A 25,834-nucleotide genomic window follows, 5' to 3' on the forward strand; every position below is an offset into this window, starting at 1 on the left:
TGCTTATTCTGCATATAATATATTGTTGGTATCTTTTCATACCATAAAATAAAGTAAGTGTAGGCTAATAGTAACAATTTCAACTATTTGAACTATATTTCATTTAAGGAATATACCAAGGGGTCTTCAAAAATTTCATGGAAAAAAGTGTATTATGAGAAAAACACCATGTATAGACTTAAAAATGATTTTGCCCCAGAATAGCCTCATTCTTGAACTGTATTTTTCCAGAAACTTTTTTGAGGTGCCCTTATGTAGTGACTTCTGGTCCTCATTGATGGAGAGTGTTTCTCTTCTTTGCCTAACAGGAATATGACTATGAAGATTTGTTCCTTTTGCTAATTCCTGTCTCATTAGTCCTCTTTGTATTTTTATCTCCTTATTGATTTAAGACAAATATGAAATAACACAGCTCTGTAATACATGTAGGTGTGCACTCCATAAAGAGGCACCATGTACATGTAGAGGTACTAAGGATGCCCTACAAAGAGGTCATTGCTCAATTGCCTTGGGGAGGGAGGACACCTCCACCTGCTTCCAGGAACCAGATGAAGTGACAGGTTGCCAGTTGGATGTATCTGATTCTTGAACTTTCCAGCTTTTTTCCTGTTTCGGGAAAGTTTTACAAGCTGTTCTCTCTCTGTCTTGTACCTTTTTCTACTTCTTTATGAGCTTAACCTCTCCTTTCCTTCATCTACAACTTACCTGTGTGTTCCATAGAGGATGCTCACTTTCTAGTTTTCCTGCTTTGGATGTCCACCTCTTGCTTTTTACTTTATTAGTGATTTTTTTCACTTATGCTTTACTTATTTTTCAATTTTATTATTCATTGTCTATCTCCTCTACTGGGCTATTGGGTCCATGGAATCAGGGTTCCCTCTTACTCTCTAATGTGTCACTAAACTGAAGCCTGGAGTAGGTTCTGCATAAACAACCCAAACATTGAGTTGTTGCTTCCGTGGTTTTCTTACACAGCGAGGCTTCAATTCCTCTACTGAAGCTCTTTCTCCTGCAGACTCATCTCACTACGTAAGGAGGTATGGTTCCAACAGAGGTGATTCTCCATCCCTCAACCCAGAGTCCGGTGACACTGGAATGAATTTCTAGGGTCTGCAGCCGGCCTCCTGAGCCTTAACTTTCATTCCCTCCTAGTCCTTTCCCCCATATGCTATTGTACTGAGAGCCTACCCCATATGCATACTGTAGAGGACTTTTGCACCTCGTTTGGGTTCTAATGAGTGAGGTGCAGGCTGCAACTGGGGTTCGTTGAGTATAGCTCTACCGTCCCCTTTTCTGAAACTGGACTTGTGCCTGAGTCCATGCCTATCCATTGGCTGGGATGTTGTCTTTAAGACAGATTGTACTTCTCCAGTTAACCTGACTCTCCTCCCTCCCTGTTTGACCCACCTGACTGAAAGTATGACCACTGTCTAGAGCTTTCTGCCATGTTTCATCTGAAATAGCACCATACCGTGGAATCACTTTCACTACTGCTTCTTTGGATAGTGGGATTTGGATGGTTTGCTTTCCAGTCTCATTGTAGACATCCACAGGAGAAGGTGGTCTTTGGAGGCAAATAGCTCTGTTCCTTCTTAGTTGTGTGTGCTCCTGACTTCTCTGGGTTTCCTCATCTATAATGTGATGGTAAATGATGGCCCACTTGGAATGCTGTGAGGATTAATGATCGCTCGTGATAAACATTGAATGCAGATTCCAGCACAGAGCTGACACTCCTACCTTCTCACCTTGCTAGCTGCAGCCCCTCTGTTTTTAGTCTCTTTCTTTATTCTCTGTGAGCTTGGTGAGCTTGGCTGACTTTTTAACTTTCCCAGTTTCTGTTTTCTTTTTGGGGCATACTTATCCTTTAAACAGAGTTTCTTTTTTAACTGTCTCTGGTTTATACATCTGAGTCACTTTTGATCTATTTCTTTCTAGCACAAGAACCATTTGTTTGCTTTTGGAAGTAAGATGTGTGCCGTGGACTTTTCAAAGAGCTTTGTGGTCATATCCAGAGAAGACTGCCCTCATTTCCCCATGGTGGACATGGTGGATGGCATGTATTCCACTCACAGGAAAAGGGCGCTCTTACACCAGGGACAGTTTTGACATTCTTTACATTTAATTTAGTTTAATTTTTGATGATATTTACATAGTTGAGAAGGATGCATGACCATGTGGACCACTGATAAGCGTGAGAAGGGCCAAGGAATAGGAGGAAATGGATGACATCATTGTTTCCAATTTTCTTTTTCTTCTTTCCTGTATCTGAGCAAAGAGGGAGGAGAGAAGAGGAGAAACTGCACCCAGTATCCTAACCTCATCAGTACCCCCTGATGGAACAAGGAACAACCACCCCATGCCAACCCAGGGTCCCTGAGGTGCAGCATGCTTCAAGGGGACTGCTCAAGTGGCTTTGATAGTTCTGAAATGTTTATTTCATTGCTCCAAGATCGAGGAAATTCTTCCAAGGTTTATTGGCTGACATAGTCCACCCTAGAGTTTCCATTTGCCCAGATACTAGCTGTCAACACTTGGTTGGGAGAGTTGTCCAATTTATTCTGTCCTCCATCCTCTGCTATGATATTAAATTCCTCTATAGGTCCCAATGGACTGCCCTATCCCCCATGTGCATCTGGACATTTCATCCACTGCACTGTCTTCAGCAACTGAGGAGGCCCAATTCGGGTACATGAACTCCATGGTCAGACCACAGATCCTGTGATTTTCCCTGTGGTTAAGTAGTTCAGTTGGGACTTCATCTGAAGTTGTCACAGACCTGACTCATGTGTGCTTGCCAGTATGAGTCTGGCTTAGTCCATCACCCACAGCAATCTACATACACATTGGTGGTTGCAGTTACTGGGTCACTTCTGTCTTCAGCCCCATCTTTTACACAAACCAATGGATGTTGTCCTCATACACATCAGTGGTAACTGCGACCTAGCTAAAGTCACCCCCCAAAACTCTCACCAGGACTGACCCCAGCCCTGGTTCCTATGCATGATGGTTTGTGTGGAAGATTGCTCTGGTCTATCCCACATCCCATTTGGTTTTTGTATACACCAATGGGTGTTGTAGCTTGCTTAGCCCAATCGAATCCACTATCCAGCCCACACTTATGCTGGCGGGTGCTACTGCCTGTCCAGCAAGGCCCACCCCCAGACCTATTTCCCATGCTCAAAGGTGGGAGCTGCAGCCCATCAGAAAGGTACCCACAGTTTCCCTACTGGGCCCAATCCCAGCCCCAGATCTTGCACTTTCCAGGTGGTTCTATGTTCTAATATAACAGGACTTTCTCCCTGTCCCAGCACTTGCCAGATAATACTGCAATAAAGCCCAACCAGACCAGCCTGCCCTTACGCTAACTTATGCATGCACCAGTGTGTATGGTTGTTTAGCCTAACCTGGCTCTCTCCCTAACTTAGCTCACATGTAGGCCAGCAGGTATTGTGGCCCTGCTGAGCCTAGTCTGCCCCCAGTCCCAGTTCTCATGCTAACTATCAAGAGCAATGACTCAACAGGGGAGCTTGTGCTGTCCCCCTAGCAGGATCACTACCCCACCCAGTGTTACTTGTATTGATGGGTGATGTGGCCCAGCCTGGATTGCCTCCAGTCCCAGCCCTAATGTGAATCAGATGATGTTGCAGCCCAACTCAGCCTGTACTGCACCCAATCCTGGTTCTCAAATTTGCCAGGGTTGCTATGAACTGGCCCAGCCTGACCTGCCCCCAGACCTGACCCACACTTGTGCCAGCAGGTACTGTAATCTGGTCTGATCTGGGCTGCTCTCAGTTTTGATTCTTGTGCTCAGCTGCAGGGACTGTGTCCTGACAAAGGAGTTCCCCAAGCTCCTCTACCAGGTCTCCTCCCAGTGACAGAGCTTGCATACACAGGTGGGTCCTTGGCCTAGCCTGGCATGGCCCATCTCCTGTCCTGGCAGGTACAGCGACCTTACTTGACTGGGGGATGAGTCTGGACCCATTCTGGCTCTTACTGTTGGGTATTACAGCTCAGACACACCTGGTCCACACACAGGCACAGCTCTTATGTGGTTTAGCGGATGTTGACACCTAGTTCAGACTGTCCTATACCCATTCTGGCTCTTGTGAGTGCCATGGGTGCTAAGGTCTAGTCCAGTCTGGCACACCCCAGACCCAGTCCACACCCATGCCAAGGCATAATGCAGCCATGCACAGCCCAGATTGCCGACCCCATTCCAGCTCTCATACTCACCAGTAAGAATGACAACCTAGCTGGGATATACCCTTAGTTCCCCAACCAGACCTGCTCCCAGATACAGTTCTTGAACATGCTGGTGGTTTGCCTAACCTAGCCCAACTCCCATCTTGGTCTTTGCCATTGGATTCTGGAGCCTGGCCTGGCCTGGCCCACTTTCAGTCCCAACTCTCACTGTTGGTTGCAGCAGCCTAGCCCTGCCTTAGTCTTCCCTCCTCCCTGGCTTTCATGCAAACCAGCAGGTGTGATAGCCTAACCCAGCATGACCTGCACTCCATCCTGGCTGCTGCAAATGCTAGTGTGCTAAGGTTTGGGCCAGCCTTACCCAGTCCACACCCTTCCCCGACTCTGAACCAACCCACACACTTGCTAACAAGTGGAACAGCCTTGTCTGACCTGACCAACACCTAGGCCTGAATCACATGCTCACCAACAGTAGCTATCACCCATCTTGGGAGCTCCCTAAGTTCCCCTACCAGGCCCAATCCCAGACCCAGATTTTGTGTGTGCCAATGGTTGCTAAGTCCTTAGCTGGCATAGTCTGCCTCCTGTGTCTCTGCCTTTGTACATGCTGGTGGATGTTGTGGCTCATCCTCCCCCCCCCCCCCCCCCCCGCCATTCTTAGATGTGTCTATGGGTACTGTAGCCCGAATCAGCCCATGAATGTTGGAGGGTTCCATGGTCATGCCCAGCTCAGCCTACCACCCCCCGACTCCCTAGTTCTTGAGTAGTCCCACAGAAATGAGCCTACAACCCCCCACAGACTCATCCCCCAGACTTAGTTCTCTCATGTGCTGGTTAGTGTCATGGCCCAGCCTAACATGACCCATCCCTTATTGTGACACTCACTGATGGGTATTGTGATCTAACCCTGCCAGGTAGGCCCCCAGCCTTAACTTTAGTGTGTACCAGTGGGTGGTGACCAGTGGTGATCAATGTTAACTAGCCCAGGTTAGGTCTCCCAGATAGATAGGTACATTGGTCTGACCCAGAAACGTCCTTTAGCTTCTGTCTTCCAAACTGCTTGGCCTCAGCACCCTCGCTTCCCTACAAGTACATTAGCATTGTCAGAAGAAGTCCCTCAGAAATCATTCCTCACTTGTAGTGTACTCCCTCAATGGTCTCCCCTCTCACACATCCTATACTCCCTTCCCTGATCAATCACTAGCCTTTGCACCTGCATTCACATGGGTTCCCCAGTCTGGTCTCTTGGTGGGGTGTTGTGCTGGCCCAAAGCCCTACCTGCCCACCCAGGGCCCCAGACCAAGTCCTTCAGCACATGTGTCAGCGTAGACTACTTACCTCTTCACCCACCCAGGACTCAAGCATATTAATAAGTCCCTAAGCCCAGTCCACCAGCACACCATGCCCGCATGCTGGCCTGGGGCCCTAGCACCCTCTTTCCCATCCCCTGCCTTGGGCCCAAGCACATGCAGGAGTTCCAAGGCCTGCTCCTCTCTGGTGGACCCCAGTGTCAGTCCCTGAGCACCAGAGGCTGCCTGGGTACCTGGCGGGCATTTTTGATGGGTTTTAGAGCTACAATGTGAATTATTCTGAAAATAGACTGCAACACAATGTCCTCCATGATAAGAATCTTTGCAAAGATTGTCAATGTACAATTTATTTTTCCAAGGTTATGATTTGGATTACATGGCCAGACAGCTTTTCTGGAAGGCGTAAAGCTGCTCTCTGGAGTTCAGCCCCCTCAGACACCTCGGCAGGCATAATGTGAAGAATGACTGGAGTCCCATATGTTTCTTCATTCCTTCTAGGTAGTCTTGACATTTGGGGTTTTATTCTTAGAGTTTGCCTCTTTGAACATGTTTGCTTCAATTAGCCAACTGAAGCTGAGGTAGCATGAACTGTTTTTGCTAAAGAAGTGGTACCATATTTAGGACAGAATGTTGTAGACACAACACATGGGCTGGTGATCAGACTGGGGTGTCATTTATTAGATTCAGAGTGAATGGAAGTACATGCATAGCACCTAAATCAGTAAACAAAATAGAGGCAGTTTCCTAAGAAAGCTGGGGACAGCGCTGCTATTGAGGCCTTGGGGAAGGGACAGCATTTTGATGAGCTGGGATTATTGAATGTCAGAGGCACTATGGAATGAGCGAATGGCTGCTAATTTTCCTCCTAGAGATGGAAAAGTCAGAGATCAATGACTACTATAAATGGAGAGCCTAACGCTACCACACTGTTAACAGACATCTGTTATGTGGGTAGGCATGTGAAAATTGCATCCCTTGCAATAGGCCAAGGTGCACAAGGCAACCAAGACTGGTTCACCAGGAATTTGTTGACAAAGTTTGATTTTGCAGGAGAAGGGCTGTGTCTTCAAGAATCAATAATCTCAGGGAGACTGAGGAGAGGAACAGGGAAGTGAAGAAGAACTACAAGTTTTATTTCACAGAGAAAGGGCTGTGCCTGGAGAACTGTGTCTGAAGAACCAGCAGCAGGGGCTGGCATGGTAGCATAACAGGTTAATCCTCTGCTTGTGGCACCATAATCCCATATGGTTGCTGGTTTTTGTCCCGGCTGCTCCATTTATGATCCAGTTCCCTTCTAATGTGCCCGGGGAAGCAGTGGAGAATGACCCAAGCCCTTAGGAGCTCCTGGCTCTTAGCTTTGGACCACCTGAGCTCTAGCTGTAATGACCATTTAGGGAGTGAGCCAGTGGAGAGAAGATCTTTCTCTCTGCTCCCCTCCCCCCTGTAATTCTATAGCTCTTGAAATGAATCAGCCTTTTTTTAAAAAAAAAAAAATTTTTTTTTTAAAGCAGCAGCAGCCATGAGTGGCTTGGGGGATGCAGACAAAATCTGGGCCTTCTGGTTGCATGAACTGGAGCTGGCAACGTGGGTATCTTGCAGGTCTTATGGTCGCCTTTATCTGGCCAGGCAGGAAGTCTAACAAGTAGCTATGTTCTGATGAAGTCCCCAAGATAATCAAGTATGCAGGGCTCCTGTAAAAGTGGTCTAAGAGGGCCCGGCGGCATGGCCTAGCGGCTAAAGTCCTCGCCTTGAAAGCCCCGGGATCCCATATGGGTGCCGGTTCTAATCCCGGCAGCTCCACTTCCCATCCAGCTCTCTGCTTGTGGCCTGGGAAAGCAGTCGAGAACGGCCCAAAGCTTTGGGACCCTGACCCGCGTGGGGGACCCGGAAGAGTTTCCAGTTCCTGGCTTCGGATCGGCGCGCACCGGCCTGTTGCGGCTCACTTGGGGAGTGAATCATCGGATGGAAGATCTTCCTCTCTGTCTCTCCTCCTCTCTGTATATCTGGCTTTCCAATAATAATAAAAAAATCTTTAAAAAAAAAGTGGTCTAAGAGCAAAAAAGGAAAAAAAAATACTTAGCAGAATGTATATCTGACTCTGAGCAGCGGAGGGAGCTCCTTTCTCTCAAATACCTGAATCAGTGTCCCAAAACTCAATCATGAAACCAAAGCTGAATATCAATACTAACTTCATTGAGTAGACAAAGAACTGGGAAGACAGATGGAGCTTGGGACACCAAGAAACTTCTCAGCCTGCTGGGGGCTGAGGAGCTGTAGAAAGATACAGGACAGAAGCAAGGAAGAGGATAGGCAAATAGGTGGGAGGGATACTCGGATACGTGTGGATTTTCTGGTAAAGGGTGGTGGAATTCTCTGAATCTTCTAGTGATGGTGATGCTGATGATCAATTGTCAGGATGCTGGTGGGAGCGTCACTAGATGGAAATTAGATGCTGATGAAGTTCAAGGTCTTCTGAAGTTTGTCCTGGTGGCCATGTTGCATGGAGTTGGTCAAGGACTGATTGGCCTGGGGGTGCTGTTGGTGAAAGACATCCTGTTCTGAAAGAGAAACAGTGTTAGGGTAGGGTCCACAGGAATGAAGGGGCAGAATATACTAGTAATTGGGATGAATACTGTTGGATTTTGTGAGAAATGGACAATGTAATTTTCTGACTCAGGGGAACTGTTAGACCATGATGGCATGACTCTCCACTACTGTAATGGTTTTCCATAATTTTGCATGGTCAGTATCTCTTGGTTTGGGGAAATTGGGTCTCCATCATCACTGAGATCATCCCACAGGGCTTTCCTGGGAACCAGGAGAGAGTACAAGCCCAGCTATGGTTCCAACTGTCTTTTGTAATCATTCCTGATGCAGGTATTGCCAAGTAGACAGTCAAATAGACAAGTGGCTCCAGTAGGGCCACACATCAGGCAACTGGATGGGTAAAGGTGGAACTCCTGAGGAAGGAGACCCAGGAAGTGGAGAGAGTTTGGGCAGCATGTGAGGTTTTGCAGTTGCCTTGGCTATTGTGTGAGGGGTTTTAATGGAGGGGCCACATAGAGAGAGTCACAGCCTATCAGTATGGGTGTCCAAGCTGCAGGAAGCAGCTGTGTGTTCTGAAATGATTGGATCTGCAGAGTTGGTCAGGGTCAGGAATGGCACTCCTGTCTATCAGATGCATTCCTATCTAGACAGCAAATACACACCAATGTGCACAACTGGTGGGAGGAGGGGAGAGCCCAGACACCCTCCTGACAGTTCGGACTGTTTTTTTTTCCTTAGCATATGAAATTGTGACAAATCTATGAAAAAAATGTTTAGGGGCCTGGATACAAGATTGTCCACCTGTCCTATTTTATTTTGTTCTTCCAGCAACTCTACACGGTGAGCATTATTATTCACTTTGCACAGATAAGGATACAATGGCTTGGCAAATTAATTAAAATGAAGCCCCTCATAATCAGCATTGAATGCCAGCCAATGTCAGGCAGGAGGACAGTTCCCGAGGAAAGGAGTGACAATAAGATCAAATCCCACAAGCAGGTAAAAGTAAAGCTAAAAGTGAAATTGTTGTAGTGGATTTGACAATTCAAGAAATGACCTCTCAGGAGGCAATTTTAGGGAGGTCATGTTGGGGGCCAGTCTGTGGTGGATTAGGATGGGAAGAGAGGCAGAACACGTTGGAGGTGCTAGAGGTGATTTTTCTTGAGAGGACTGACCATGGAGGGATGAGAGACAGAACAAAAGCATGAGGAAAGGCTGGGTGAAGAAGCATCATTAGAGCACATTGAAGGTTTAAGCAAGGAACCAGCGGATGGTTAGGTGAGATCCCTCCAAGAGGAACAAAGGGCTGGGATTTGGAATACAGTGGAGGGACAGGGAGGGAAATTGCTTCCTGCTAGTTTAGAAGAAATGAGGGAAAGGAAAAGGACCAAGGTAACAGTAAGGAATGACGACATGATCGGCTTTCTGGGAGTCATCTTCAGAGACTGGGAGGTGAGAGGGTGATCACTGAGGTGTGAAGCAAAAGGAGCTGCTTTGGGAAAGCTTCCCCACAGAATGGGAGCTGGTGAGGGACACGTGGAAGGACTGGGCTGCATTGCGAGGGTCGACCTTGGAGACCTTGCATCTGGGGTGCACCTGTCCTAGAGGCTTTGTGGTTGTCTCCTGAGATGCTCAGCAGCTGTCAGTGTGGAGACATAGCTGGATGTGTGTGGGTACTTACTTTGAAAAGTTCATGCCAAGTGGAATTAGAAGATAAGTTCACTTGGCTGCAAAATGACCTTGACATCTGAAGCAAACTTTTATACACCTTAAAATCACCAGGTGAGTTTATAAGCATCCCAAAGGTCATGCCACAGCCCAAACCAAAAAAATCAAAATTTCTGAGGATAAGGCCTGGCGCGGTAGCCTAGCAGCTAAAGTCCTCGCCTTGCAAGTGCTGGGATCCCATATAGGTGCCAGTTCTAACCCCGGCAGCCCTGGGTACCATCCCACTTCCTTCTTGTTGCCTGGGAAAGCAGTAGAGGATAGCCCAAGACCTTGGGATTCTGTACCGGCATGGGAGACACGGAAGAAGTTCCTTACTCCTGGTTCAGCACATTCACAGCTTACAGTTGTCTCTCTGGTCTTACAGGATTTGCCACAATGCACAGAATGGCACCTGATATGGCAGTGGTTGGTTTATGGGTCTGCTGGGCATTAAGTCTGGGATCATCCAGACCTATTATGGGTGGGACCTGTAGGAAGTCAAGTTGGTACTGTTCTTGCCATGGAATCAGTGCAACATGCTGAGCTAGAAGTGGATTTACATCCAGCTTAGCATGTGCACAGCTCTCTGCTATCCTTCTGGTCCTACAGCCTTTGCCACAGCATACAAAATGCTGCCTGATGTGGTGCTGGTGGTGGTCTGGGCTATGAAATCCACTCTGTTTCCACACTACACTTAGGATCTGCCAGTCTGTCTATGCTCATGGTCAGATTAAAAAAAATCAGTAGGATAGGCAGTTCTTCACTCGGTTCACCTTCTGATCTCTTGGTGAACTCCCCTTCCTATCTGGTTACCAACAGAGCTCTGATCACTGATTGCCGACCGCTCCTGGGGCACCTGGTCACTGCAACACCGCTCCATTGTCTTTACTGCTTTCCTGTCCATGGGTCTCAGGTGCCCCTCTGCTGTGGGTTTGTCCTATCCTATTTCCTGGAATCTGTCCCCTTTGCTTCACCCTGGCTATTCATTCTCCATTAGTTTAAGCCTGTTTTCACACTGTTGTGAGGTATGCAGCTAGTTCAGGGTCACTAGCTTGGAAGCCACTCCCCTCCCTCCACCACTGAGGTGTTCCCTTCTGCCCACTTGTGATGCTTACCTGTCATCACCTGGAACCTGAGAGGGGACAGTATTGCATTGTTGTGTAACCACTCCCCTTGCAAGCCCCCATGAAGGCCCCTGATAGAGAGGGGCTCGCAGTCTTGGTCTTGCGCTTCCATGGCTCTGGCACTCCAACTCTTGGCCTCCCCAGCCCCTGCTTGCCCTCTGACTTTCCATGGACAGGCTCTGAGGACAGGTAGCCCCTGAGCATGGCCCCTGTATGTCTGTATTTCTCACCCGATGTTCACTGCTTGGGCGGGATAGTGAAAATTCTAATGCTAAGATGCTTTGTATTTCTAATTTGTAAACTTTCAAGAGTTCAAGGAAAGGTGAGGCCTAGCAGTAATGGAATGTGGGCAGAGAAGCCAGGGAAAGGAGAGTGTCCACAGCTTTGTGAGTGTGTCCAGGTTGTTTGCTGTATGCTTCTTAGGATAACTTACATTGTTGGGGAAGCTGGGACATAGGTCTTCGACTTCATGTATGGACTTGAGGGTAATGACCATTTGTTTCTCTTGGGGTTATGATTGACTGGATTGTTATGTGGATTTATATGGATTTGCTCTTTGTAGCGGGCCATGTTATCACCAAACCTGGTTAATAAAGACATCTTAATAAGCCCTAGACTTGACTGGCGTGATCTCGCTCTCACCCACAAAACCCTATACCACCCTCGTGCACTCTCCCCTTTCTGTACCTATAGTAAGCGCATCACTTAGAGGATCTGCCAGGATAGACTAGACTGTGACATAGCAGTAAGCAGTGCCAGAATCTCACTGTCTTCCTGCTGCAAAAGTGTGTTTCTTGCATATCTAATATCTCCTGCAGGTACGGGTGACTCTGGGCAGCTCTTCTCCTTGTGTCAGTCCTTGCTGTTGCCAGCTTTCACATGAAGTAACAGCCCTCACCTCTATGCCTATGGCGGGTCTTGAAAAACAAATTCATGGAAATGCACAAAGCTAGTTGTGGATGTCAATTTTTTTTTGCACCAGAATAAACTTCCTTTTTATTCCATTTTGCACGGAGCTTTTGAATTATCCTATTTCATTGGTCAGCACTCATTGTATAGCCACAACTAACCTCAAGGAAGAGGAAAAGATAACAGGATATTGGTAAACTGTATTAAGCAGAAGAGCGAGGAGAAAAAAAATTTTATGTGTGTACTTTAAAATATTTTGTATAGTGCTTATTGAATGCTAGATATGATTATAAGGCTTTCAAAAAGGGATTCAATTAATTCCCATTATAGCCCTTTAAATAGGTAATTTTCAATCCCTGTTTTACAGTAAGGAAAGCTGAAGTTAAACAAATTGTTCCAGGTCATGTAACTAATAGGTAGCAGAGGCAAGATGGAATTCCAGGCAGCCAGGGTCTGCAGGTGAAGTATTCAGAATTTCTGTGCTGTATTGCTCCTCTCTTCTTTCTTATCTCAACCTAGATCCCATGTTGGGATAGTGGGCCAAAGGAGAAATGTGGGAGGAGTCCATAGAAATGTTCGTGTGTTTCATCGGCAGAGCTGGGCTCTGTGCAGGGAGGCCCTGAGGGAGGCTCAGGGAAGAGGAAGCGGGATAAACCGTTGCTGCTGTGTATGACACCAACCCCAGAGGCCAGGGTGGAGAGTGGCACCCAGACTTTCCTTTGCCCCTTTGCCCCTTTGCCTGTTCCTCCATCAGAGCCACCCATGTAGCATCTGCGGGCTGTGTCTTGGACCTGGACTGGGGAGCTCCAAAGCAGAGAGCAGGGAGGAGCAGAAAAAGCATTTTTCATGAGTGTCGTGGATCGAACATTGTCGTATCTAACTTAGTTCTAACACATTTCTGAAATTTTACACATACCCAGGATTTTTAAAAATCCTCAAAGGAGGGGTATTTGATCACAGACTCTTCCAGCAAGACACAGTAGCAATGAGAAATAACCCTCTGCCTTAATCTGTTAATGCGTGATTTCTTTACTTCTATGTTGTTTACTGTTCAAGGGAATCCACTTGCAAGCCTGGCTTGCTTTCCTTCTGCTGTGACTTGGGGGACAAGGAAACGGTTCCAGGAACTGGAACTCTTGGTCCTCACAGATGAGTCTCAGATTCCTATATATTAACAGGCTTAAAAAAAAAGGACCAAAGATTTTTCACTCAAATGGATTTTTAAAAAGTAAACAAGTAAAAAAAAAAAGACAATAGGAAGCCCTCTGTGTGACATTGGAGCCTTTCCATCATGATGTCTCTCACCTGTTTAGTCCTGTGGTTGGGTCAGAACAGATGGACTCTGTCTGCAGCATGCCATCCGTGCTGGAGTGGCACCTTGCTGTAATCTGCCAGCATGTGCCTTGGGGCCAGTCGGTCCATAAGGTGCTGCTGCTCTGTCTGCCTTCACTGTTTCGACTGGGAACTGTTACAAGTTGTTGCCTGGGGTTTCTCCTCTCTCCTGTGCTGCACAATCTGTGATGGCGAGAGAAAATGCTGGATGTTACTGTGTGAACTGGACATTAGGCTGTTTTCTGTTGTTGCCTGGGAGCCATGGCTACACATAGGGTCAGGAGATCCCCGTCAGTCTCCACACTGAAAGCTTTTAAAGCACCTTGTCCCCCTAGACAAGGCAATTCATCTCTGTGGATCCTGGTTGCTTCCTGTTTACAATTCAAGCTGGGAGATTCAGCAAAGTGTGCAATGCAATCATTTGACGCTTGCTAATTTTTTTTAAAGTAATCATTAAAATAATCCCAAGCTTATAATGCTATGTGTAGTTATTAAAGACAAAGAAGAAGGGGTCAATTCCATTTAAAAAATTAAATCTGCAGTTGGAAATAGAGAGGGAAGTCCTACTAGTAATTGTGTGATGGTGCCTTAATGGAATCTACAAATCTGCTCTTCGGGGAGTGTGAGCTAATACTCCCACAGAGAATGATTAGGAGCAGGGATATTTATTTTAAATACGAAATGCTAGGAAGCTGAGATTGTAAATCAACACCCAGAGGCGAGATGGGACAGCTGACTATGTGTAAGAGGACTTATAGATTGGAAATATTTCCTGCTAATGATGATGATGATGATGGAATTATCCCATCACGCTAGAAATCTAGGATAGCTCTCTATGAATTATATATGAATTAAAAAAAAAATGACGCTGCCTGCTTACCACTCCTGCTAGTGCATAGCTGCTCAGGATCTTCTGAAGACTCACCAGTGGGGGAAATCCAATTGTGTGTTCCAGGCTGGGTGATTGCGCCCTCTCCCTACCAACTGCAGGAGGAGCCAGCGCCTCCCCCACGTCCCTGACTCCTGCCCCTGGCAAACCAATCACACAGATCCAATCTGCGCCCAGGTCCTTGCTTTTAACTAAAGGCACTCCAGCGTAGTAGACCTCAGGGCTATTGCACGAAGTGGCTTGCTTTTTTTTTTTTTCTGTTAGTAGAGCAAATACCACTTTACAGCTGCCCAAGCGCTGGGCGAGTGGATAAAAACTTCGGAGAGAAGTGCAGAAAAGAGTGCCTCTAAAGGGAAAGCCTGGATTCCGGTGCATTTAAGGGCTTCTGGGACACAGGCTCTGGTGCGCTGGACAGAGCCCGCGGATCCTTCTAAAGACCCGTGATTGTCCAGCAAGCCCAGACACCCGACCCTGAGGGCAGGCGCAGAGATTTGCGACAGCTTAGCCCTGTCAACCCCTTCTTGGCCATTTCCAATGCAGTCACCGCGCACTCCCCTTAGTCCGGGCCCAGCCAAAGTGGAAGCGCCCATCCCACAACCTCCTCCTTTTGCCCTTTCAAATGTGGGCTCGTAACAGCTTGTTTCGGGACCCCCAACCGCCCTCCTTGATCGCACCTAGACAGCAGCGTTGCGTGTGGGTTGTGGTTACCAGAGGGGCCTGTGATATCAGAGGGTTAGCACGCATGATTCCTGGTCTCTGGGTCGGGGAAAGGCATCCTCTGCGTTTTGAACAAGCTTTTAAGTGCTGCTCAGGCCGCGGATTTAGGACCCCTTGGAGAACAGTTGCCACGGATGAAACAGCGCACCGGGTAGCGCTCCACTGTCTCCCCTCGACTCCCCCCTGCGCACTCAAGCCTTGTGCCCTCTCCGAGGCAGATCCTGCGTTTTACTCGGTGCTGACGGCTCCGCCCCGTCGCGGATTCTAGTCGCACCAGGGATGTTGAGAGGCGATGCCCGCCCCATTCGCCCAGCCTCGCGCAGCTGGCTGTCCACCGCCTGCACCCTTTTGCGCCGTCTACTCAGCCCGCCGAGCTCCCTCATTCCCTTGCTCCCTACTCCTCTCTCAAGTGCAACCCTTTCACAACCCTTTCCGCAACTTTGCGGCGATAACCCGGCCGGCCGCCTGCACTTGGCAGCTCTGGGAGACGCTCCCCGGGGAGGCTACACACGTCCCGGCGCGCACCCGACTCAGCCTGGGGCGCAGGGACAGCTGGCGAGCCGGCTCTGCGCGCTGACCCCGGCTGGCTGGGGCTCCCGGGTGTGGGCTGGGCGGCTGCTGAGCGCTCGCGGGGTGAGGCGTCAGGCGCTGAAGCCAGGAGGGGGGCGGTAGCAGCGTCAGGTGGCTGCTCTGCGTCCCCGCGCCGCCCCGTCAGTCTTTGCTCCGCGCTCAGCCACGGCCAGAGCCAGAGCCCATCATCGCCGTCGGCCCTGGAGCCGCGTCCGCCGGGGACTGCTAGGGTTCGGGGCCCCGGCGGGAGAAGCTGGGATGTGATATCCTCCGAATGCTCACCGCCTTCAGCTCCTCGCGGCCGACAGCCCCCACTGGACGGCGGTGCCTGCCTCTATCTGCCCGGGGGGAGCTGAAGGGCCACCGGCGCATAGCCCAGCAGAAGTTGGACTGCTCTGGGCAGCTGTGCTCCAGCGGCGCCAGGGGAGGGGGCGGGCCAGTGGACCCGGTGGGCACAGCACAGTAACCGGGACTCGGCTGGACTAGGGGCGCCTGGAGGAGAAGGAGCCGGAGTTGGCGCTGCCCTGGAGCTCGGGGCAGCGGGAACCATGCGGAGCCCGCGCCCGGGCCACCGCCGGGGAGGCAGCATCCTCAGCATCAGCACCGGCGGGACAGCGACAGCGGGGGCGGCGCAGGCGCACTGTGCCCCGCGGAGCCTGCAGTTCCCGAGCCCCGTGTGCGGCACCGCCACAGTCCGGGCAGCGGCGGCCGGGGGAGCGTTACTACCATGAACTGCCTGGTCCTCCTCCCCAGAGCTGCTCATCCGGGTCGGGCTGGAGACACAGTCAGGGGACCCCGCCGCCGCCGCCGCGCCCTCTCTCCCTTCGGCTCGAGCTCCTGCTCCCGCACCTTTTCCTCCTCTTCCTCCACCTTCTCTTCCTGCGTCCCCCCCTCCCCCGCCGCGGATCCTGGCCGCCGCTGCTTTCCAGACCCAGGATGCCGGGGGGCAAGAGAGGGCTGGTGGCACCGCAGAACACGTTTTTGGAGAACATCGTCAGGCGCTCCAGCGGTAAGCAGAGTTGTAGTTCAGGACACCTCCACCTGCATGCCACCCCCACGAGACCCCCTCTTCCTTCCCATCGCATCCCTCACCCCAGGAGAGGGGGAGGGGGTGCAAGCAGCCTTACCTGGTGGCCGCAGTTAGGGGTTGGACCTGCTTTGGGGTGGGAGTAAAGTTATTAGTTGCATCCTCTTCCTAGGGGCTGGGCTCACTCTCTACCTTCCACCTGTCCAAAACCCAGGACAAGTGGAAGGGTGGGTCTGGAGGAGGCACAAAAAGAGAGTTGAATATCTCTCTGAGCAAGGATCTGCTTCTCGCTTATCCTTCTCACACAACATTTTCTCCCAAGCAGGCTGCAGGGATTAAACGCTTTGTCCATCTCAGCGGAAGGGTTTCCCTCCAGTTGGGCATGCTTTGGCCCTGGTGGGCTTGGCTGAGAGATGTCCAGAGCTGGGGAGAGCAGATGAAGTTGAACCTAACGAAGAGTCAGTGCCTGGAAGGGCGATTGGCGATTGGGACGGTCATACCAGTGTTTAAAGTTTGCTTTTTTTTTTTTTTTTTTTTTTTTAACTGTGCCTTGGTCTCACGAGACATTTCCTTCATGTTAAGCAAGTGGAGTGGAGAAGTGAACACAAATTTCTAACAATGCTTTTCTACCTAGCTACTGATGAAAAGGTGCTGTTGCCTCAAAGTGTTGAAAAATATCAGATCGGTTTTAAATTCACTTCCCACAAGATGTTCCGAATGGGACTGGTTGTGTGTCTTAAGTTTTAAGACCGTGTGAACTTTACCTTTTGCTGAGAGCTGCTTTTTTTTTTTTTTTTGCTTGTTCTGGTTCAACTTCATACGTGAGATACGTGGGCCGTCCTTTAAAGTTTTTCCTTCAGAGGCCCTATTGTTTTACTCTGAGATCCCTTGCTTGGAGGGTCATGAGAAAGACACGGGGACAAAGCAATCCAATGGCTTTGTGCAACTCCATTGTTCATTAGCGATTCCTTACAACCATATTTATTTGGGTGTTGTGTACAGGGGCACCTCTGTAGGTCCTTTGGATGAGCAGGTGAGGAAGACACTGTGTTTTCAAGACACTATGCTGGGTGGGTGAGACAAAGCAACGCTCAAGTGATCTTAAAGAATGGAGTGAAAGGATGCTTTCCAAGTCGGTGGAGTAGGCTCTCCTGATTCTTCGATTAGGAGGGTCTCTGACACTTGACTTTCCAGTTTGTGGTATGTTTGTGTTCTAGTTTCTGCAGTACTTGATGTGGTATCTATCTGGTTTGCGTTTGGAACTCACGTCTTCATTTTTTCCGCTTTGGTGAACACCTGATCCTGAATGAATGCAGGGCAGCAGCATGATGTGTGAGTTGAAGAGAATGGGTGGTAGGAACTGGCCTGGCATTCCTTGTATACCTATAGTATTTTTAGCCATCTTAGATGATTTTGTGTGCTTTTCCAATTTGTGAGTCTGTACAAATTCTTGCAGTACACAATTTCTACGTCTTAGCAGTACCTTATTCATACCATGCACAGGTCTCCAGTATCAGGGGATATTAATAGTAAAGCATTTTGGGCAGATTTAAGGGCTATTGAAATCAGCTATTCAAGATTTGGCATCTTATTTCACACTTGTTCCTTTTGGTTACTCAACACCATGGGAATTGGTCTGGGAGAGGAATTTTCAGAGATCTCCACAGATAACCCCCCCCCCCACTCTGTTACTATACTTGGTGCAGAGAAAAAACAAAGCAAAGATTCCCTTGCTCAAACTTTACTAATAAAGTGTCTTTGGGTGAAATATTTTACTACTGAGTGGGACTTTTGGCTGTTTGTAGATGACTTATTATTCCAGTTACAGCAGAAAACCAAGCCTCCCCTTATGTGGCCTAGAAATACTGCTCGCATCACCTCCATCTTATATCCACGATGCAAAATAATGAACATCTTAACCTTTTAGCACGTCATGCCCTTGATTGATTCATTGGTTTAATGTTTCTTCCCATGGGAAATACCCAGTGAAAATCAAATCCATGTTGGCATCTGAAAATGCTACCCCTAGTTGTTGATAGTTGACTTCGAAGGCCCCATGTGTTAGAGACTTGGAGTCTCTGCACAAGTGAGGGTTACAAATATTGCATGGGGGTCCTTGCACCTGGTTTCACAGGAAGACCTCCAGGAGGTCTACACATTCATGTGGGAATATATCACAGTGGTCATTTCTGTATGAATTGAATACATCACAGTGATCATTTCTGTATGAATTGAATACATCACAGTGGTCATTTCTGTATGAATTGACAAAGTAGGAGAAGAATTCGCCCGAGAACTGTTTAATTGAGACTAACAAAGAAATTCGCTCCAGGATTCTAGCAGATGGATCAGGTTTGTCAGACTGAAGATTGCATTATGCACTAACTTAACAGCATTGAATGTGAAGTGTTGGCAGAACTTTACGGGACAAGAAAGGAAAGGAGCTGGTACTTCTGAACTGGTTAAGGCTTGAGGAGGACACAGGGGCTTGCTGGACTGTCTACTCACCTGCCCTTCAAGAGAAGATTTTCTTTCTGCACCATTTGCTGCTTATGAAAAGGTCAGATCTTAGCAGTACCAGGCAGACATGCGGAGAGAGACAGGAGAGCAGACAGAAAAACCAGAGGGCAGGTGCCCATGCAGACACCAGTATGCACACAGATGCAGCGAACTCACTCTCATTTCATCTCAGCCTCAAAGAGCAAAAGCTGAATGTTGAAAAAGAGGAATTGCACATCAATACAGAGAGAGGGTTGGAGGGGTGGGGGAGGAAGAGAAAACAACAGACTTTTTTTTAAAAAAGATTTTTAATTTTTTAAAAATTTTTATTGGAAAGTCAGATATACAGAGAGGAGGAGAGACAGATGATTCACTCTCTAAGTGGCTGCAGTGGCTGAGCTGAGCTGAGCTGATCTGAAGCCAGGAGCCAGGAGCTTCTTTGGGTCTCCCATGCAGGTGTAGGGTCCCAAGGCTTTGGGCTGTCCTCGACTGCTTTTCCAGCCCACAAGCAGGGAGCAGGGAGCTGGATGGGAAGTGGGGCCACCGGGACACGAACTGGTGCCAATATAGGATCCCAGGCATGCAAAGCAAGGATATAGCCACTAGGCTACCACATCGACCCCAATATCAGGATTTTACCTTCTGTCCATGGGTATCTAATGACCTGAAGCCTTGGCCTACCAAAAAGCCATCACAGAACTTCTTGTTGATGTACCATAAAAGAGTGAGAAGTGTGACGTATTTGAGAACAGCTCTTAAATATGAGGAGGATTTCCTTGTAACGCTCTAGGCTCCTCAGCTGCCATTTCCCAGAATAACGGTGCTGTGTCCTGTGCCCTGGTGTGGCAGTGACAGCTCACTTGCTGTGATTTTACACCTGCAGAGATTGGAGTTTTACTTTCCTGATTTAGTTGACTCTGTTATGGGAAGGCAGCCCAAGTTGTTATGGGTGATTCAAAGTCTATAAAATGAAGTAATGAGAGCTATTGAGCAGGATGGATACACGCACACACTTTGGAGTCAAATCTCCAAGGAAGAGAAGCAGGGAATTCCTTTCTTTAGTTGGAAAAGTCACACTCACTTTTAGGTAAGTGTAAGGAATTGCAATGACAAACACGAACTTCTGACCAATCCCAGAAGTTGTGAAGGCCACCAGGTGTATATTTTGGGGCTGGTAAGATCAAAAGAAGGTGTCAGGAGAGGGAAGTTTGGGAACAGTGTGGTAAGGTCTTTGCATCCGAGCATGGTCTCTAGAAGCGCTTACTGACTGCTTCTGCATGTGGCACATCATTGGGAGGTTACTCTTTCTTTAAATTCCACTGACTTATGTAATGTACAGCCCAATGTACATTGGGCTGCAGCGATCAGTAAATTTGTGAGAAGAGTTTAAATACAGGAAAAAGGAAGTGATTGTTTTGGGACCATTAAGGTAGAGTTTTAGATGTGAGAGATGTGTGACCCATTTCAAAGTCCTTTGGTGCAATCACATTTTTTACAAGTATCTTTACATCGATTGTCTTTGGCTAATTGACAGAATTATTCTTGGATGGCCCTGAATTTGATCGGTATTTTGAAAAAGTATAAATATCTTTATTAGAGAGTAGCTACTGTTTAGCATTTTGAGCACTATTAAAAATTAGAAATGAATATGCGTGCTGTTAGACTTCTTCTTTGGAGCAGAAAGGGAAGAAAATGGGAAATATAGCAGTTTCTGAACCTCTCACCTCTATAGAAAAGAAATTTATGGACTAAACTTCCTGATCTTAGTAGAGATAGTCAAACTGCACTTTCTTTAGTTACACGTCTTCTACTTGTAGGGAAATCCAACATTGTTTTGGGCTGTAATTGATATTTGTCTGAATTGAGATCTTAAAAAGAGAAGGAGATACAGAATGAGTGCTTTTAAAATGAACAATAGCTTTTAAGTATTAATCACTTTAAAAGAAGTGCTGCAAAACAAATAGTTTTTTTTTTTTTTTTGGTTTTGCTTATGAAGTCATTGAGATTTTTTTTTCTGGAAATGTTTTAACATCTAAGACACTATTCAGGAAATATTGATAAAACCACAGAGTTTTTTCAAAATGTCGGTTTACCCAGGTCTTATAATGTAGCACTTTGACATTTAAAATATCGAGGTTGGATGATGATACTGACCACTTCCTAGATGATGTTTATAAATAAGCCAGAGCACCGTCCCCTGCTTCAGAGCCCACGCTGCGTTACGTAACAAGTGCAGTATATTGCTGACTGGAGGGTTGCTTATCCCAGGATGCTATTGTCTTTCTAAAAATTGCCTCTTTGTGTTCTGTCTGACTCCAGAAGCAGGATGTGTAAGGCGATCATCAACCGAACCATCTTTACTGACCTTTGAAAAGAACCACACGGAAACACCGTGTTTTAATAGAAACGCTTTGATTTCAATTGACAGTGACTAAGTAGATTTCGGAAAAAGCGCTGTAGGTTAGTCAATGTTTGTGAAGAGCAGCTGTCTCTTGGAGGGACAAGGGTTCCCCCTCCTCGGGGTTGTAGCCTGGAAACAGGTTGTCTTGCTCATCCCAGTACTGCGTTAGTCTTTGCCACAAGAGGTCACTGTAGGTTCTGTCACAGGTGAAACGAAGCTTGTACCTTAAGCTGTTCTCCAGGGCCCCTCATTCTGGTTAGGGGGTCAGTGCCACTGGCTGTTATTCCTGGAAGTATCTGCAGTATAATCCATGCGGGAAAGTTAAATGAAGAAAGATATTTATTTTTTTGAAGAATCATCATTCATTTTAGTTGACGGTGGCTGACTAAATGAAGGTGATGTAAAAATAATGTCATAAAGAAAGAAATATGAATGTATTTTAGACTAATCGAACATGTTATTTTAGCAGATGACCAACATTTTGTTGTTGTACATGATCTCATTGTCTTGGCAATAGATATGAAATGCAAAGTCTTATTGAAGAAATACCATGACAAAAATGCTTTATTCAGGGCTGATAACTTTCTTTATTCAACTTTAGAATAATTTTTCTCTGTCCAATATCTCTGTATAATTTCTATTAAATTGATAAGGGAGAATCAGTTCATGCCAGTTTTTAATTATTTAAAAAGTTAGTTCACAGGTTTATAGCTACTGCTTTGGGTATTATATGATATTTTGATATGACACAAACTTTAAAAATAAAACACAAGGCTGAAATCAGATGTCTTCAAAATTTCTCAAATTATTAAGCTCCCAAAGAGATATGGCTTAGAATTTATTACATGAGCAGGTTTTGTTTTCTGTCGGGTTTGAAAATTGTTTTTTTCTTTGATAACATTAGGAACCATATATTGACAAGTGCTTCAAAATGTCTCAAACTGAATTAGTTTTAACGTGAAAAATAAAATATGCTGTGCATTACATTTATGAATAAAAGATGTGTCATGAAATCAAGCAAGCGTGACTAACAAGTCCAATATAAAATCACTGGTAATTGTTGTAGAAATTGAGGTCAAAAAAAGTAGTCTTTAAAATGAATATTTATAGCACACTTTCCTTTACCAACAGCAGAGTACAATTAAAAAGATTCCTTAGCATGGTGCACGAGAAATTCTATCTTAATAAAATGTAATGTGGGGGCCAGGTGCGGCAGTCTAGTGGCTAAAGTCCTCGCCTTGAACTCGCCAGGATCCCATATGGGCACTACTTTTAATCCCAGCAGTCTTGCTTCCCATCCAGCTCCCTGCTTGTGGGCTGGGAAAGCAGTGGAGGATGACCCAAAGCCTTGGGACCCTGCATCTGTATGGGAGACCTGGAAGAGGCTCTGGGCTCCTGGCTTTGGTTTGGCACAGCTCTGGCTATTGCGGCCACTTGGGGAATGAATCAATGGATGGAAGATCTTCTCCTCTGTCTCTGCTCTTCTGTGTGTATCTGACTTTCCGTTAAAAATAAATAAATTTTTAAAAAATGCAGTGTGGGTACTTTTGATCATTTTAGAATATCTAAGCAGTATCATTTAAATGGTCTCATTGTTTGTACTGTAAACATTAATACTGGAAAGCAGGAATCCTAAGAGATATTTAACTGAATTAAAGCATTGTTTTAAATAGCTCCATAAATCAGTGATATTCTAGATGTTGTCTTAATATATAGTGACATATGTATGTGATTAATAGACATGGTAGGGTATATATAGAATTTGTAAAATGAAATTAAAATTTAAGTTTATTTTGGTGCAACAGTTGTTGAAAACCATGCATTTCAAAGTTTGTATTTTCCATGTCTCCTGAAAACCCTTTGTGTTTCTGAATGCCACATTTTGTCTTGAACCAAGTTGATTTGGTTTTTTATTTCATTTTGCATGAACTTATTGAAGTCCTTTTATGTTTGCATTGATTTCCAATATTTGTTTAGTTTTCCTATAGAAGAGGAAGGGAATTTGATCTCACAGCAGAACAAAGTGGAATGGGGCTGGGGTAGCTAGGTAGAGGGTGAGATATTATACAACAAAGCAAGTACGCTTGGTGATGTATCATATTCTAGAAATAGATAACAGTGCAACAGTGTTACATGTTCTGCTACAAAAATGAAGATTACATGAGGTAATGCATTATTAACTTAGTTAGATTTTGCAATTCTACTATATATATATACACACACACACTGCAAAAGACCATGTTGTACATGACAAAAGCATATGACGTTATCAGTGAACCAATAATAAAGGCAAAGGCAAAAAATTTAATTAAGATTATTTATGTAATTATATATTTCTGTATTTTTATTATAAGATCATTTAGAGGAGCAGAATGGTTAGACAGTTGTTTGAAATTTTTTAGAACGTGTGTGTCTTCCTCTTTTGAGGGGTTGGTTCCATCAGGGAAATGTAGTTAAATCTTGTGGACTGCAAGAAATAGTCTATTTAAGATCTAAGGTCAAGTGCACAATCAAAAGTTTTTTAGAAATGATGACATATAGCTGGGGAGTTATGCAAATTTTGGTATCTAGACCAAATTCTAGGATATGGGTGCTACCTTGCAAATGTTTTATATTGTTTGCTGACCACTGAGTGTCAACTGAATAAATGTTTTTGATGTTTGTCTCTGAAATTGACCAAATCTGTAATTGATCAAATACGTTAAGTAGGTATGTATACATCATTGCTTAGCTTAACATATCTGAAATTCACTCTGTAGGACAGACCAGAGAAACATGTGTAGGATTGCTTATCTCTTTTCCTAACCTAGTGTACAACTGAAATATTTTATACCTTATCTGTCTCAATCTCCAAGCGTTGAAAGGGTAGACTTTTTTTTTTTTTAAATACAAAAAAGAACCGTTTAAAGATTTTGGGATCCTAATCAGATTATTTTTTAAACAACTTTTTAGTTAAGCGTTATTGATGGTGAGTCTTACCCTGGAAGCAAGCATTACCTACTTCAGTGAGTGAGTTGTACCTCGGGGAACAGCTTATGGTCTTGTGTAGCAGCTAGACAATGAAGGAAATGGAATCTGGGCTTTTCTGTGGTAAAAACCAAAGGGCCAGTTCCAAATTGTGGGATTTAACTAAAAATTAAATAAAACTCACTGGGGTTAAGGAGGAAATGTTAACCTTGGTTCCATTCCTCTCTGTGAGCTATTTCTGTCTGCTGGCATCTTTTTCTGTTAAATTGTGGAGAAAATGATATGTGAGATTTTCATGTGTTATGGCGTAGAAGGAATAGTGGAGTCCTCTAATGGGATTCAGTATGAAGTTCCCTAAAAGCAACTCCCACTCTTCTGTTGCACACCTATGCCCTTTGCAGTTAATGATTCATTAATGTTGCAAAACTTGATTGTTGCTTGTAATATACTCAGCTCCAATATATCTCAGAGGACACTCAATGAACACCATGATAACAGCAGTGCTTTTCCTATAGTTCTGCAAGAAACGGCGAGACGTGGATGCTTTTCTGGAGGCCTTCAGTAGAATCCTGGCGGACTTCTTGAACTGTACCTTGTTAGCTCATTTGTAAAATATGAGTAACAATAGTAACCCCATGAGGTTAGACTGAGGATTAATTGAAATGATATGCGCGAAGTGCAGGGAGCAGTGTCTTGCATGGAATATGCCCTGTGGTTCATGGTGATTATCATTTGGATCGTTCCAGCGTTCGACGCACCCTGTGCAGTTGACGTTGTTAATTTCCGGCAGCGATTTCCTTTGACACCTCCTTGCAACTAGTTTTTATTCTTTCATGCTGCTGAGCCTTCCTCCAGGGGCTGAAGGGGGCATCCTTCCTGTGATCCCCGGGTCTTTCCTTTGTCGTGTGCCCTCTGCACAGCCACAGGCATCCTCCAGCCTTCGTAAGGGCACACATGCTGGCTTCCTCTCCTCTGAGCAGTCTCCCAGTTTCTCCTGTCGCTTGCTGTCCGCCTGTGTCTTCCTTCTCTAAGTAGACGTACTCTCTGTCATAACTTCGGCTCTTACGTTCTGTATCCCACTCCTGGCTCTCCAGGGCTGTGTGGGATTTGTAGTTCCTCCAAGTCACTGAAAACTTCAGTGTGGCCCAAATGGCATTAATGTTTGTCCTTCTGGCCTCATGCATTGTCCTTGGTTTTACCCGTTTCTGTCACTTGGCAGTAACAGGGTCACCTTTGCGTTCCCACTCAATCAAGTAGTAGCTTCCTGACTAGCTGATTGAGTCTTGGGCATCAGAGTTTGGCTATCTCTTTCTCTTGTGCCTTCTTCTGGTGTTGTGTATTCGGTGAATGAACTCATGTCCATTCACAAACATGTCCCAAAGTGACATCCTATGCGGCCGGTGTGTGCAAGAGCCAAAGGATGAACTCTGGCTGACGGAAGAGTGCTGCCTTTCCGACAGCGCTCAGAAACATTCTCCAGGAGTGAGGGGGTCGCATGCACGTCCAAAGGCAGCCTTTCCGGTCGTGTAGCTGTGGGCTAGGGGGCCAGTGGTGACTAGGGTGGCGCCTCTGAGGCTCAGAGAGCAGTGCTCCTGGCTGTTCTCCTAGACACGCTGGAGGGGTGCAAAGCAGCCC

General features: G+C 46.3%; 2 protein-coding genes across 2 annotated transcripts in view; one reads left to right on the top strand and one right to left on the bottom strand.

Moving 5' to 3' along the window:
- Positions 1–15,118, bottom strand: part of RHOJ (ras homolog family member J) — a 168,377-nt gene extending 153,259 nt beyond the window's left edge. Inside the window, exon 1 of the mRNA XM_058655107.1 lies at positions 14,968–15,118. Within this exon, the coding sequence (XP_058511090.1) occupies positions 14,968–15,118 (151 nt within the window). The remainder of the gene's footprint in view (positions 1–14,967) is intronic.
- A 1,123-nt stretch (positions 15,119–16,241) lies between these two features.
- Positions 16,242–25,834, top strand: part of KCNH5 (potassium voltage-gated channel subfamily H member 5) — a 240,630-nt gene continuing 231,037 nt past the window's right edge. Inside the window, exon 1 of the mRNA XM_004584494.3 lies at positions 16,242–16,314. Within this exon, the coding sequence (XP_004584551.1) occupies positions 16,242–16,314 (73 nt within the window). The remainder of the gene's footprint in view (positions 16,315–25,834) is intronic.

This window comes from Ochotona princeps, chromosome 26, assembly GCF_030435755.1.
Source record: "Ochotona princeps isolate mOchPri1 chromosome 26, mOchPri1.hap1, whole genome shotgun sequence".
Lineage (NCBI taxonomy): Eukaryota > Metazoa > Chordata > Mammalia > Lagomorpha > Ochotonidae > Ochotona > Ochotona princeps.